Below are 15,661 nucleotides of genomic sequence, written 5' to 3'. Positions count from 1 at the left end.
TTACAACTATCCCCGGTCTCCCCTACTTCTGATTGAGGGACTATTTTTCACCTGAGCTATAGTATCCAGTGTCATAGAACGTATATTAAGCTTATCTCGGTATCGTCCTATTTCTTTCTTTCTCTTTCCTTGTTGCGGCACCTGCCAAAGGGGGCGGGGCCACTGATGTCACCTGGAGCAGTGTGGAGGAACGGGCCAGCGGGGAGGGGGGATGATTCGCCTCTTTACTGGAAGGTTGTCGGTTGTTACGTTGTAACTACGGTACTCGCCTCTCATCTCAAGCGAGCCGCACAGCCGAGCGGGCTGACGTTGTAGCTTAACTGAAGTCTCGTTAGTATGTGCAGCGGCGCGTGCGAGGCGGTTTCCTACAAACATTCCGGATTTTTGTGGATTTTCAGTCAGTAAAAGAAGTCGAGCTTCCGCGGGAGGATACAGAGCAGCAAGATGCGAAATATGATCCTGATGGCGCTTCTGCTGGTTCGCCTGCCAACAGGTGAGGCTTTAAAGGTTTCTCCAGCAAACGCACTTTCTTCCTCATACATGTCGCTCTAAATGGAGATGTGTGTCGACTAAAGCAAAAAAGTCGAAACTAGCAGTAATTTTTAAAAGTTAATTATTGGCAGGTGTAAACAGGACAAGGCCGACCTGTGGTCACGTGACCGCTCCACTACTTTTCCGTGGGGGGTTTGTTTAAGTTGCTGTAAACAAAAGAGGGCCAAAGCGACGTTTATGTTAACCCCTCTCTTTTGAGTTTTTATTGATTTTTAAAGGAAAGGAACTTTCAGCTAACAGTTTATTAATAATAATAATTTACTAACAGCGGTCATCTATAATTGAGGACTTATTTGGATTAATGAGTCAAAATAACAGATACAGACCATTTTAAACTTTTAAAATCCGATTATTCTAACCTTAAACCACTGGTTCGCCTTTTTCTGTAGTGCCAAGATGTTCATATGGGCTAATAGACTGTGTTCAACAGGATCTATGAAGGGATTTTATCAATAGAATTTAAAAATTACCTGTTTGGCAAGAGTGCTTATGGCTGAAATTATATACCACACAGGGACCTGGAAAAACTTATCCATGCTTTTGTGACCTCCAGGTTAGATTATTGTAATTCTCTCTACTGTGGTCTCCAAGCCTTCTCTCTTCGAAGGCTGCAACTCGTTCAGAATGCTGCGGCTCGCCTTCTTACTGGCACTAGAAAATTTGACCCTATTACTCCGGCTCTTGTTGATCTACACTGGTTACCAATCAAATATCGCATTGAGTTTAAAATCTTGCTACTCACTTTTAAAATCCTGAATAACATTGCGCCCAGCTACCTCACTGACCTCCTCAATTTGTACACTCCTTGTCGTGCATTAAGATCATCAGGTCAATTACTCCTGGCCCAACCTAAGTTTAGACTGAACAACCAGAGGCGATCGTGCCTTTGCTTCAGCTGCACCCAACCTTTGGAATAGCCTCCCTGCTTCTATTCGAGCCTTAGACTCTATCCAGTCCTTTAAATCAAGATTAAAAGCATATCTATTTGACTTGGCTTTCCCGACCAGTTAATACCCTTTTAAATCTTTTAATTTTTAAACTTTTAAATCTTTTATTAGATTTTATTAAATGTATTATTTTTATTAATTTTACTGCTGTTTTTGTCTTCGTAGCATATTTTGTATTTATCTAACTCTCCTGGTCTGTTAGTGCCTCTATCCTGTCTGTGCTTGTGCCCGATTTGTACCCTGTTTTTGACTTATGTTGACTCTCCATATTACTGTGAAGCACTTTGGTGTGCCTTCGGGTTTTTAAATGTGCTATATAAATAAAATTGTATTGTATTGTAATTGTATAAAATAGCTTGATATCGTTCATGAAACAGGTTCCCATGATCACAGGTGTGGCTCAGTGTAATACTGTGCAATCTTTACACTGAATGTATCACATTATGTCAGCACACAGTAAAAAATAATCTTTGTCAGATAAGTAGCACTGCAGCTGACTTAATTATCACGTATCATCTTTTTAACATGCTTTCCACTTGTATCACAGACTGGTTAATATACCCATCATGACTTCCTGTAACTGTCCAAAATGACAGTTAATCTAAACATGTTTTGTTTGATTTTTTTTTAATGACACAAAGGGGAGCAGGAAATAATTGCAAATATTCTGTGGAGAACAGAACATGTGGAGAACACTCCACCGCTAGTGAAACTGTTTTTAAACTGTTGGTCAATGAAAACAAGTAATTTGAAGATGCCTTGTTTATTGGAACTGTAGTATTTTGTGCCATAGATTGTTAACGCAGCTATGATTTAAAGGAAAAAAGTACCAAATACTTTTAAGAGCTCAATGATCACAAACACTTTTCAGCTCAAACTTAATAAAAGAAGCAACTTCAACTATAAGTAGAAATATGAACATAGTCTCTGCTCCTAAGTATCTTCCTACTGGGTTTTGCTCATTTACACGTTAGCCTGACATGTGGGAACCAGAAAATCTACAACCTGTAATTCAGTATCATGTATTCAGTATTCATTATTTGCATAGTGTGTTGGCCAGAGGGGCCGATGGCGCGATATGGCAGCCTGGCTTCTGTCAGTCTGCCCCAGGGCAGCTGTGGCTACAACTGTAGCCTCCACCAGTGTGTGAATGTGAGAGTGAATGAATAGTGGAATTGTACAGCGCTTTGAGGTTCTCGAAAAGCGCTATATAAATGCAATCCATTATTATTATTATTATTATTATTATTATTATTATTATTATTATTATTATTATAGTGAGGAGATAAATTCATATTCATATTATTATTATTAGAAAGTGTCTTCTTCAGTTTAAAAATGGCTCTGTGATGAGAAGATATTAAGTTTTGGATTGAACAATCTCTAAAAAGAAGACTCGCAATATTAACTGCAGAAATGGTTTAAAGACATTTTTCACATAGTTCCTAACATTTAGTGCATCAACAAATTTTAGTTTATAACAAAGATAATGTTATCTTCCCCACCAGAGAGGTGACACCTCTCTGGTGGGGAAGGAGCCTGAGTTAGTGCGTGAGGTTGAGAGGTACCGGCTAGATATAGTCGGGCTCACCTCTACACATGGCTTGGGCTCTGGAACCAGTCTCCTGGAGAGGGGCTGGACTCTGTCTCAGTCTGGAGTTGCCCCTGGTGAGAGGCGGCGGGCTGGGGTGGGTATCCTAATATCCCCTTGCTGCCGGTACGTTGGGGTTTTTCCCGGTGGACGAGAGGGTTTGTTCCCTGCGCCTTAGGGTCGGGGAACGGGTCCTGACTGTCATCTGCGCTTATGCGCCGAGTGGCAGTTCAGAGTACCCAGCCTTCTTAGAGTCCCTGGGGGGGGGTGCTGGAGGGTTCTCCACCTGGAGACTCTGTTGTCCTGCTGGGAGACTTCAATGCTCACGTGGGTAACGACAGCGAGACCTGGAGGGGCGTGATTGGGAGGAACGGCCTCCCTGATCTGAACCCGAGCGGTGCCATGGCGGTTTGGCCATAACGAACACCCTGTTCAGCAGATCTGCGACCATATGTTCTGGACACTCGGGTAAAGAGAGGGGCTGAGCTGTCAACTGATCACCACCTGGTGGTGAGTTGGATCAGGTGGCGGCGGAGGACGCTGGACAGACCTGGTGCACCTAAACGCGTAGTGAGGGTGTGCTGGGAACGTCTAGCAGAGGCCCCAGTCCGCGAGATCTTCAACGCACACCTCCGGCAGAGCTTCAACAGCATTCCGAGGGAGACTGGGGACATTGAGTCCGAATGGACCATGTTCAGCGTCTCCATTGCCGAAGCTGCTGCATTGAGCTGCGGCCGCAAGGTGGTTGGTGCCTGCCGTGGTGGTAATCCCCGAACCAAATGGTGGACACCAGAGGTGAAGGGAGCCACCAGGCTGAAGAAGGAGTCCTATCGGGCTTGGTTAGCCTGTGGGACTCCGGAGGCAGCCGACAGGTATCGACAGGCCAAGCGGAATGCGGCTCGGGCAGTGGCTGAAGCAAAAACTCGGGTGAGTTCGGAGAGGCCATGGAAAAAGACTTTCGGACTGCCTCGAAGAGATTCTGGCAAACCGTCAGACGTCTCAGGAGGGGAAAGCAGTGCTCTACCTGCACTGTGTATAGTGCTGGCAGAGCGCTGCTGACGTCGACTGAGAAAATTGTCAGGCGGTGGAAGGAATACTTCGAGGACCTCCTTAATCCCACTGACACGTCTTCCGAGGAGGAAGCAGAATCTGGGGATGAGGGGAATGACCCGCCAATTTCCGGGGGCGAGGTCACTGAGGCAGTTAAACAACTCCTTGGTGGCAGAGCCCCTGGTGTTGATGAGGTCCGCCCCGAGTTCCTGAAGGCTCTGGACGTTGTATGGCTGTCCTGGTTGACACGCCTCTGCAATGTTGCGTGGAGATCAGGGGCAGTACCTGTGGACTGGCAGACCGGGGTGGTGGTCCCCATCTTTAAGAAAGGGGACCGGAGGGTGTGTTCCAACTACAGGGGGATCACACTCCTCAGCCTCCCTGGGAAAGTCTATGCCAGGGTGCTGGAAAGGAGAGTTCGTCCGTTAGTCGAACCTCGGATACAGGAGGAACAATGCGGTTTTCGTCCTGGTCGCGGAACACTGGACCAGCTCTTTATCCTCTCGAGGATACTTGAGGGTGCATGGGAGTTTGCCCAACCAGTCTACATGTGTTTTGTGGACTTGGAGAAGTCATTCGACCGTGTCCCTCGGGGTGTCCTGTGGGAGGTGTTGCGGGAATATGGGGTGTCTGGCCCATTGCTACGGGCCATTCGATCCCTATACAACCGTTGCAAGAGCTTGGTTCGCATTGCCGGCAATAAGTCGGACTCGTTCCTGGTGGGTGATGGGCTCCGCCAGGGCTGCCCTTTGTCTCCGGTTCTGTTCATAATTTTTATGGACAGGATTTCTAGGCACAGCCAAGTGGCGGAGGGCTTTCGCTTTGGTGGCCTCAGAATCTCATCTCTGATTTTTGCAGATGATGTGGTTCTGTTGGCTTCATCGGGTGAGGGCCTCCAGCTCGCACTGGAACGGTTCGCAGCCGAGTGTGAAGCAGCGGGAATGAGGATCAGCACCTCCAAATCTGAGGCCATGGTTCTCAGCCGGAAAAGGGTGGAGTGCCCACTCCGGGTCGGGGATGAGTTCCTGCCCCAAGTGGAGGAGTTCAAGTATCTCGGGGTCTTGTTCGCGAGTGATGGGAGAAGGGAGCCGGAGATCGACAGACGGATTGGGGCTGCAGCTGCAGTAATGCGGACGCTGCACCGGTCCGTCGTGGTGAAGAGGGAGCTGAGTGTAAAAGCGAAGCTCTCAATTTACCGGTCGATCTACGTCCCTACCCTCACCTATGGCCACGAGCTGTGGGTAGTGACCGAAAGAACGAGATCGCGGATACAAGCGGCAGAAATGAGCTTCCTCCGAAGGGTGGCTGGCCTCTCCCTTAGAGATAGGGTGAGAAGTTCGGCCATCCGGGAGGGGCTCAGAGTAGAGCAGCTGCTGCTCCACATCGAAAGGAGCCAGCTGAGGTGGTTCGGGCATCTGACAAGGATGCCCCCTGGGAGCCTCCTGGGTGAGGTGTTCCAGGCATGTCCCACCGGGAGGAGGCCCCGGGGCAGACCCAGGACACGCTGGAGAGATTATATCTCTCGGCTGGCCTGGGAACGCCTTGGTATTCCCCCGGATAAGCTGGAGGAGGTGGCTGGGGAGAGGGAGGTCTGGGCCTCTTTGCTTAGGCTGCTGCCCCCGCGACCCGGCCCCGGACAAAGCGGATGAAGATGGATGGATGGATGGACGGAACAAAGATAATAAACTGTGGAAAATAACTGATTGGGGACTTGTATTTTGAGATATAAATCTACTGAGTAAAGCTGGCATCGTTCAAGGATAACTGAGGAGAAAGTTTTTACCTTTAACTTTAACTGATACATTTGTCCATCAGCAGATGTTTTTTGTCATCAGCTTGTTTTCCAAAACTTGCCATTATAGATCGTGACTGAAGGCTGTTATTACTTGTAATAATAGAGTACAATCTGCGCACAGTTAAGCATTTCAAGCGTAAACTGTTAACCAGTTTGGTCAGATTCTTTTCAATCCATCACTCAGCAGCCATCGCACGAAGTCTTTTTTTTGGCTGATGGAATATCAATTCCAATTGTGTGTGTGTCAAATCAGTTGTTGCTGTTTAAGTTTTTAAAGTCCAATCTCACCATTCTCCCTTCCTGTGTCAGAGCTGCTGTCCGTTACAGTGAATGTTCCAGAGACGGAGAGGAGGACGATGCTGTTTGCCTCTGTGATTCTGCGCTGTGACTACTCAACCTCAGCGAACCAGCAGGACGTCCTGGTCTCCTGGAAGTTCAAATCCTTCTGTAAAGACCCCGTACTGGATTACTACTCCACAGGTGAGGCTACAGGTGGAAGAAGAGGATGGTACGTTGTTGATACACGTACTTTAAAATGAGCAGATATTAACAGATTAGACTCTTTCTGTGCTTTGTTGGTGTGTTCATAGTTTGTAGTTTCATTTTGTCAGCACCCACGCCTGAAGCACTTTCCAGCTTTGTAATGGCCACAGCGTTTGTTTTATTAGAATCACCTTCAATCTTCAGTTAAAATACTTTTATAATTTTGTGTTGACAAAAACTGCAACGTGACTTGCTGGTGAAGGCGTATACCAGCGAGGCAGTAATTTCTGCTTTTACAGTTCTAGTCTTCAGCCCGACTGGATGAATGACTCCTGTGGATCACCTTGTTTAATATTTAACTGAAACTTTGACCCCTTTTTCTTTCCTTTTGTTGCTCAAATCTTTGCCGCACAGGATTCAGGATATGAGCTCCCTTTTCTGGTCTCAGAATCCTGTGTTTCTATTATTGTAGACCAAAGGATTCAAATATGCAAGTCTTTTATAAATTACCAAAAATGTATTCAATATTGACTTAGATCCTGATACAAACCAGTCTTAACAGCAAAGTAAATCAGTTGTAGCTATCTGTGCACAAAAAGGTAAGTCAATATTTCAAAATGTTATCAAACAGTATGTTTTCCTTATTTTCATATATATATATATATATATATATATATATATATATATATATATATATATATAACATTTTCAATAATTAAAAACTAATCTGAGACAAGCCCGCTCTGCAAGTTAACTGACACTGAAATGAATTAAAAGCGAGTGAGTAATCAAAATGAAATAAAAATAAAAACTAATTAGAAAATATAAAAATGTAATAATTTTGATAAATAATATGTTTCTAATATTATTGTTTTCATCTTCCATTCAAAATTAGCCGCTCTGCTCCCGGTACCCATCAGTGGGGTTAGTCAGATGCTGCCACTTTCACGTCAGCAAGCAGGGGAAACGATGGGTTTACTTAGCGAGCTGATAACCAGATTCACTGAATGCTTATCCAGATTGCCAGTGTTAGTTTAAGTGACTCCAGATAACAGAAAGATAACTTAGGTATGTTGATCTTGCTTTGTAGTATAGGGCCCTGGTTGTGAGAGCCTTGAGCCCCGGGTGAGAGGTGGGGAGCACCCTGAACACGACACAAGTTATTCAAAAAGTTACTAATTAAAATTTAATTCAGCTGGACAACATTTCAAATAAGTCAACAGTAATTTTCAAAAATATTTTGACAAACAGAAAGATGCACAGTGGATCCAAACATTGCATATCTGAGTTTTAACTTTGGGCTAAGTATTACTACGGTTGTTAGTAAAGGACCCAAATGCAAAACCTAAGAAAACAAAAAACAACCTTTTTAGGTTCATGGTTAAATTCAAAGTACAAAATCCACAGCGAGATAACAAATGACATCCAAAGTTTCCAGGGAACAACCCCAGGGATACAGTGACAGCACAATAAAAGAAAAAGTGTAATCAGGATTATTTATACACAGAGGACTGATGGGGGATGGGACACAGATGAGAAGTGAGATGTGAAAACTAATCAACAAAAGGTGAAAGCAACCAGGGTATCAGGGGAGGACAGACAGGGAACAAAACTAATCTTCAAGTAAAACAGGAGTTAACCTCCAGCATGTGCTTAAGAAGCACAAAACAAGAAAACATAAAGAGACCAAGAAAATACAAATACAAATAGAGGGGAAACCATTATGAATATCAAAGAATACAAAAACAAAAAACCCACAACTCGACACCGCTGAAAATCCCAGGGTCCATACCAGAGATCATGACAAGCGTGCAGTGGTTCCATTGTGTTTGCCCTGTTTCAGTGTGGTGTGCATATAGACACACCCGATCCTTGCATTCCTTTTCACACCAACACATACAGAATTACAGACATGTCTAATTTCAGCCTACAAGGCTCTGCATTATGCATATTTTCATAAAAATTTAAATAAAAATTGTATTTTTTTTATTTTACACAGGTTTGAGGCATCAGCTGTGTGTTTTTAATCTTTGTGTGTACTGTTTAATTTTCCTTCATATTTTTAATTCCTATCAGACTGTTTTTCAGTGGTTTAAGCAGCATATGTACTTATATTCCTATTTAAATAATTTCCTTTTTTTCCTAAAGCCTATCAGGCAGCTCTGCAGCTCGGTCAGGACCCCTCCAATGACTGCCCGGACCGCCAGCGCACCGTTCGTACTGTCATCCAGAAACGGGGCATCAATGAGCCCATCCTGGGTGCGGAATACAGGAACCGCAGAATTACAATTCGAAACAGTATGTTTGATTACATCATAACTATAATGCTGCAGTACAGTCTAAATGTATTTCAATTTCTTTCACATTTCAGACTAATGTGATGTTTTCTGACAACAGCTGCTGATCTGGTCATCACTGAGGTGATGTGGTGGGATAACGGTGTGTATTTTTGCACCATTGATGCTCCCGGTGACACAACAGGGGACTCGGATCGTGAAGTCAAGCTCATCGTTTTCCGTAAGTCCCCTCAGTCGCTTCAAGTCGAGTTATTTGAGGTAGTAAAATGTAAAATATACTGCTATATCAGTAATGTTGTCAGTAATTATGTTTTACTGTCACTTGCTCCAGACTGGCTGACGGTCCTGTTAATCATCATCGGTGGTCTCCTGCTCATCATGCTCTTTTGCATATGCTGCTGTCAGTGCTGCCCGCAGAATTGTTGCTGCTACGTCCGCTGCCCTTGTTGCCCTCGGACATGCTGCTGTCCAGAAAAAGGTAGAAGAAATGCTTTTTTTGATTGTACATTTTTAGCTGTAGCTCTACATGTGGAAGATTCACTTCACTAAATCATGAGAAAGAAACTTCTGTTGCCAGAAAAGTATTCAAACATGTAACTATGTGGCAAAGTAGAAATACTGCAGCTGAATAGGCTTCAGCTGGAAATCTACGTCATAGCTCATCAAGTACACTGCCGTTCCAATTGTAGAACGATCGCGCTGCGTTCTCGGGAAGTCCGGACTCCTGTGTGAACTTCCGAAGTCCAGACTAGCGAAAAGGCGAGTACAGACTTGCGTACTTGAGTATTTAGAAACGGCCTAACAGTCTGCAGTCTATGGACTAACCTCAGCCAACGCCAGCTAACAGTGTTAGCTTGGTGGCGAGTAGCCTTCATTAATAGTGATAAAAATCACACAAATGGTAAAATGGTAAACGGCCTGTATTTATATAGCGCTTTTACTAGTCCCTAAGGACCCCAAAGCGCTTTACATATCCAGTCATCCACCCATTCACACACACATTCACACACTGGTGATGGCAAGCTACATTGTAGCCACAGCCACCCTGGGGCGCACTGACAGAGGCGAGGCTGCCGGACACTGGCGCCACCGGGCCCTCTGACCACCACCAGTAGGCAACGGGTGAAGTGTCTTGCCCAAGGACACAACGACCGAGACTGTCCAAGCTGGGGTTCGAACCGGCAACCTTCCGATTACAAGGCGAACTCCTAACTCTTGAGCCACGATCGCCCCACAACAATAGTACACCGAAGACCCATCACCCATCCCATTCTTGTTATGATGTGGTGTCCAAGTAAGAAATGCTGGCTCTGGGTCCATGTAACTGACGCCACCAACATTAACAGGACGCTTACATTAGAGCCTGTTATTGTGTGTTTTGTTTGGATTTCCAGCAATCAGAATCAGAGAAAATGTATTAATCCTGAATGGAAACTGAGAAAAAAAAGTCCGCAGGTTGCACTCAAACCCAGGCCGGCCTCTCTCAGCTATACGACATATGATTACATGCTCATCCAACTGAGCTAAACCTGCACCCAACTGTTTTTAATCACCTAAATTGGAGAAGGCATAGAGTGGGCATAGGCTAACATATGAAACAAGAAATGACCGCCGTGTATTCTATTTATTTCCACAAAGTAACTGTATTCTGATTACCACCTATTTAAACGGAAACTGTAACGGAATACAGTTACTCATATTTTTTATTTTAAATACGTAACGCTGGTACATGTATTCCGTTACTCCCCAACACTGTATATGAAACACTGGGATACGACTACATGGTAAATAACACATAGCCACTTAAAAGTATAAATGTGGGCAATGACGTCGGCGACTTACGTAGATCTCTGCAATGGCTCCCTGCAGAAGTCTAAATCAGGCATTAGTTAAAAGTTTAATGTTTCACAAGTTTTTAATAAACATGTATTTGTACCATCGGAGGAAACCACAGTGCATGGAGAGAACCCATACGCCGTATCTCATTATTACTGCATAAACCATTTTGCAATTTTAAACTGATTAATTATTTTTAAGTAAGCCTGTAGTCTAAGATAAAGAGAGTTATTATGAGTAGATATAGATCAAACTAATTTAAAATCCATAGAGAAAAATTTCTAAATGTTTGACGAGGACATGAATTGTAAATGGTATGCAGCACTGTTCTTTTGAAGGTCGCCGCAGCTGCCAGATGTGTCATTGTGTTTCATATAATCCTGTGTGTGTGCGCAGCCCTGTGTGCTCTCGAAAATATGTGAAATATGCACTCTGCAAACACATTGTAATTATGTGCCCTTCTCACGGCATGCTACAAAAGAGGAAATACATTAGTAAAGAAATGTAAGCTGAAATTCCCCTCAGTTTGTTTTAAGACATAATATTTACTGAGATGGTCCAGTGTACTTTAAAAACAAGCAGTATTATTATTACCCTCTGCTGTAAATCAGTATCTGCTGGTTAAGTACCTATATCAGTCTTTTTGAACTGCTTGCTCCATGTGCTTTGACTTCAGCTGTGATGGAGCACAAGATGCTGAAAGAAGCTCGGAAAGCTATGTTACCCTGGATGAATGGTCAGCCCATTTATGCTCCCATCAGCTCCAATGCTTCCTCCCAGGGCGTTCCCATTCTGTATTCAGGTGAGTGAGGGAAAGCACAATAAGACTTGTCCTTAATCCTTTATTTGCAATGACGTAAAATAAACCCCCAAACAATGTGGAATTCTGAATATGGGCATCAGAGCTTTTATTCACTTCAGCTGGTGAAGGTAGCAGACCTGCAATAGAAACCTTTGAAGCAGGCTTGTATTGCAGTCATGCCCTTATTATTATTTATTTATTTTACCTCTGGTTGTAATGTGGTTTGTTTCCACCACGTGAACTCTTTTTTTGCAAGAAGCCTCAATTTTTGGAATCTGCTTATGCTGCCCTGTCTGTATCTGTGTTACTCTAACAGCGTTAAAACCATAGACTGTACATAAAAGACGATTCAAAGCTCCCTCATTGGTTTGTGCACTCTTGCTTTTTCACACCTGTTTGTATTTTTTTAAATCTGGTTTTGATATTAGTCAGAAACGGAGGGCACTGCATGTTCGTACAACATGCATCGTGATAATTTAGCACTGACCTGAAACATATTCTGCTTCATCTTCTCTTTTACTTTAAAGCTGATGATAAATCACAAAATAAACTTCATGTTGTATTCAGGAAGTGTTGAAACAAGTGATTGAGCACGTAAACAGAAAAATGTTTACTAAGGCAATAAAGCAAGAATAGTTATTCGGTAAAATTATATACAGTCTGATTTCTCTTTGCAGTCAGAGGAGTTGCCCCCTGCTGGCCAATAGAAAGAATACTGGTTTAAGAATCTTCTGTACTGGCTTTGTCTTTTTTATACAGTCTGTGTTTAATACTGGTTCAACACTTCATGTGAGCATTTCAGTGGTCACAATGCCTTTCATTGTAAAACGTTTACATGCAACACATATGCACCGGCCCTACAAGCACTGACAGCAGCCCATTCGTTCATTTTCATTACTGACACTGGATTGCTCAATCAAATCTCTTAATGTAATTGGGCCCACCCCTGCCTTCCCTGTGCACTCATGCACCTTGCAGAACAGACATCTCATGGCATGAGAATAGTTTCTTTCCCCAGGCTGTTGGACTATATGCTACAATAACAACCTTATTTAGTCAGCCTATAACAACATTGCACACCAGATTCAGTTAAAGCACTTAATCGTAGGCTTACTTATTTCTTATTTTCTAGTTGTACTCTGTATATCTGTATCTCTAGGTAGTTAGTATATATTCCTTTTCTGTGTTTTTGTAATATATATATATACATATACTGCAAATACCATATGTTCTATTTCTGTACCACTGTTTTTTGCATCATGACACTGCGACAAATTCCTTGTTTGTGTACAAATTTGGCAATACTCCTCTAAACAATACTCCTCCCTTCAAATGTCCAGAGAATAACTTGAGTTCATGTAGGTTCAACAGTTGTTGTTTATCTTCTTAATCGCTGTCAGTTTGGTTTCAGATTCATACTCAGACTACCCAAACAAGCACAACTTTGCCATGGCTCCCATGCAGCTGTCACCCATGGGCCTACAGCAGCAGCCGCCACCTCCTCCTTTACACTATGGCAACAGCAGTGTGCGTGGCAGCATTCATGGTAACAACCAGGTGTTGGAATACTTCGAGAATCAAGTGAGAGGGCTTGATGTCATTGCACCAGGGATGGCTCCTCATGCTGTCCAGAATGTGCCTCCATTACAGGCTCAGCATGCTCCTCCACAAGTTTCCTACACACCAGGGCCTCCGAGTGTGTTGTCAGCACTGGATGAGATGGGGACGAGAGGGATGGAGAGAAGAGTGATCACCCTGCCTCCTATTATCCAGCGTGTACCCAGCTTTTCTTCACGCAGGGGCCCTGGTGGTGGAGATGGAGCTAGGGGGGCTCTCAGGATATCCAGCCAGTCCAGTGGGAGTACAAACCGCTCAGCAGGTGGTCTCCACCGCAACAGTCGTGGATCAAGAGACAGATACAGAAGTGCGTCTCCTCCCAGGCGGGGAATCCTGCGTGATTACATTGATGATTCGGATAGGGACAACAGGCGGGGAAGAGCATCTCACAGGAGTTCAAGGAATGAGAGAGGGAGTTCGTCCAGGCACCGTGCCCGAAGTCGCGATGACCTCATGGATGAGCTACAAAGCAGAGCTCCTCGTAGGCAGAGGAGCTACTCACCTCCCCTGCACCGCAACGGGTCCTGGAGCTCAGATGAAGAGGACAGTATGAGAAGAAAAGGAGGAAAAGGGAAGGACTGGTCAGAGTTGCCTCCCAGCTACCACTCCATCGACATTCAGCCTCCACGCAGTAACAACCAGAAGAACTACGACCGCCTTTCTGTAAGATCCACACACAGCTAGTGACACACTCTGACCCAGTGGTGTGTTGTTTTATTCTTCTTTTATCTTGCATGGCTTTTAATATCCCAGCCACACCTTTAGGTTGGCAGTATCAGTCAGTGCACCACTGTGATCCTACAACGACTCCAGAGTTATTGTATTTTAACTGAAATATGTTTAGAATCCTGACCGAGGACACAGAAAATGGATACATTTCATACACTGAAATGATTCAGTGTATGAAATGGTTTGAAGAGGTTTTATGCAAAACTATGAGAAAACTATAAAAGCGGGCAATTTCACAGAACTGCATTTAGGGGTTTTTAATTAATTGCAAATTAAGCAAAAGACTGATTTGTAAAGATTACAAATATACCTGAAGGTGTGGATGAAGTGCCATTCATTTAGTCTTAACTACTTTCATTTTTTATTTTCTTCTAATGTCTTGGTGCTTTTCTCTACCTGTGTGCGTAACCTCATCTTAAATTCTAATTTCACCTTTTTCACTTTTCTCTCGTAGGATCGAAGCTCCCATAGCAACACCACTGTAGTCATCTGAAACATTTCTGTCTTTTGATCTTTTCTTGAAAACGGTAAAAATGAAGATAAAGAAGTTGGTGCCTGTTTGGTCACCTGGAAGGAACAAAGATGTTGTTGATTCATTTAGTAGTGTAAATATACTGTATGAGTATAATTGTACCCTGTGGGTGATGGTGTATACTGCAGGTGATGTGCAGCTGCATGAAATCATATTATTGATTGTTATTAATATGATTGTATGTGATTCTTGTCCTAGTTCTCTTGAATTGTCTTACGTGTGGTGATGGATTTTTTGGGTTAAGTACATTTGTCGTTGTAAAAAGGTGCCTGTGCTGAAAAAGATCCAGGACTCGCAGACGAGATCCCTACTTTCTAGTTTTACTTCCTGGTTAAGCATAAGTTTAATAAAGATACAGTGGTTATTTGTTTTTATTTTTGTTTTGCTGTCAAGTTTGTTTTTTTACAGTAATTTCTTTTTTGCCTTCCACTATTTAAAAATTGTTTATATATATATATATATATATATATATATATATAATTTTTTTTTTTTTTTTTTTTTTTTTATCCATTGTACGTGGATAAAGCAGTAACGGTAGCAATGGAAACTACATTTGCGGGAAGATGGACTGTTTTTTATATCTGGATGCACCCACACCAAAATATAATTGTGACTGGATTTTTTTTAATAGAGATGTAGCTTTGTTGTAAGGTATGTGTTTTTAATAAAATCTTTACAATACTGCCTGCATGACGTGGATTTTATTTCATTAGTCCTGTTGTAGTAGCCCATTACCTCAGGGATGAGTGGATTACGTGGACATTTGGAATACTAAAGTCACATATCAGTTTGCATTATGAACTAGTATAGTTTGCAGTGGCAATGTTTTAGTCACATTAGTCATTACAACAGCACAATCGAACTGCCTGAGAAAAGAGAGTAAAATATTAAACCATGTAGGAGGAAAGTAATTCAAGTTTTTAGTACATCTGATGAATGGCCGGATATAGCACCTATTTACAGTGACTGAGCACTGCAACCCTCATTCACCCAATCACACACAGATTCCTACAAGCAGGTTTTTCCTAACCCTTGTCTAACATTTGCACTCGCACTCTGATGGATGCATCGGGGGCAATTCGGGGTTCAGTATTTTCCCAGAGGATACTTCAGCATGCAGATAGGAGGAGCCAGGGATCAAACCACAAACCTTCAGATTTTTAGATGGCCCACTTTACCACCACAGTCTCCGCAAAGCTGAAGAAATGCCAGGTGCTTTGGATCTACAAAGGTGGCTAATGTTCAGTTTTTGAATTGTTAAAAGGGAAAAAAAGGAATATGAATGTATTCATCAAGAATTAAACAGTAATAAATAGAGATGTACCGATTCGATATTAAGTATCGGTATTGGTCAGATAAACTAAATTACTGGATCGGATATCGGAGAGAAATAAAAAATGTAATCCGATCCATTAAATATCAAAAAAGCA

General features: G+C 43.0%; 1 protein-coding gene across 1 annotated transcript; it reads left to right on the top strand.

Annotated features, from left to right (window-relative positions):
- The first annotated feature begins 216 nt into the window (after positions 1-216).
- Positions 217-14,655, top strand: ildr1b (immunoglobulin-like domain containing receptor 1b). Its single transcript, XM_004551266.3, has 8 exons — positions 217-493; positions 6,245-6,415; positions 8,567-8,716; positions 8,816-8,935; positions 9,047-9,193; positions 11,228-11,353; positions 12,765-13,633; positions 14,154-14,655. Exons 1-8 carry the CDS (start codon positions 445-447, stop codon positions 14,190-14,192), a joined length of 1,671 nt encoding a protein of 556 aa, XP_004551323.2. The 5' UTR covers positions 217-444; the 3' UTR covers positions 14,193-14,655.
- Positions 14,656-15,661: the final 1,006 nt, after the last annotated feature.

The sequence above is a fragment of the Maylandia zebra genome, linkage group LG16 (assembly GCF_041146795.1).
Source record: "Maylandia zebra isolate NMK-2024a linkage group LG16, Mzebra_GT3a, whole genome shotgun sequence".
Classification (NCBI taxonomy): Eukaryota; Metazoa; Chordata; class Actinopteri; order Cichliformes; family Cichlidae; genus Maylandia; species Maylandia zebra.
Note: the sequence above shows the minus strand (reverse complement) of the source record. Positions and strands in the feature narration are given on the sequence as shown.

Excerpts from the sequence above, each read along its gene's own strand:
- ildr1b (XM_004551266.3), top strand. The coding sequence starts at position 445 with ATGCGAAATATGATCCTGATGGCGCTTCTGCTGGTTCGCCTGCCAACA. Across the intron at positions 6,416-8,566 it reads ACTGGATTACTACTCCACAG|CCTATCAGGCAGCTCTGCAG; the intron begins GTGAGGCTACAG and ends TTTTTCCTAAAG. Across the intron at positions 11,354-12,764 it reads CGTTCCCATTCTGTATTCAG|ATTCATACTCAGACTACCCA; the intron begins GTGAGTGAGGGA and ends GTTTGGTTTCAG.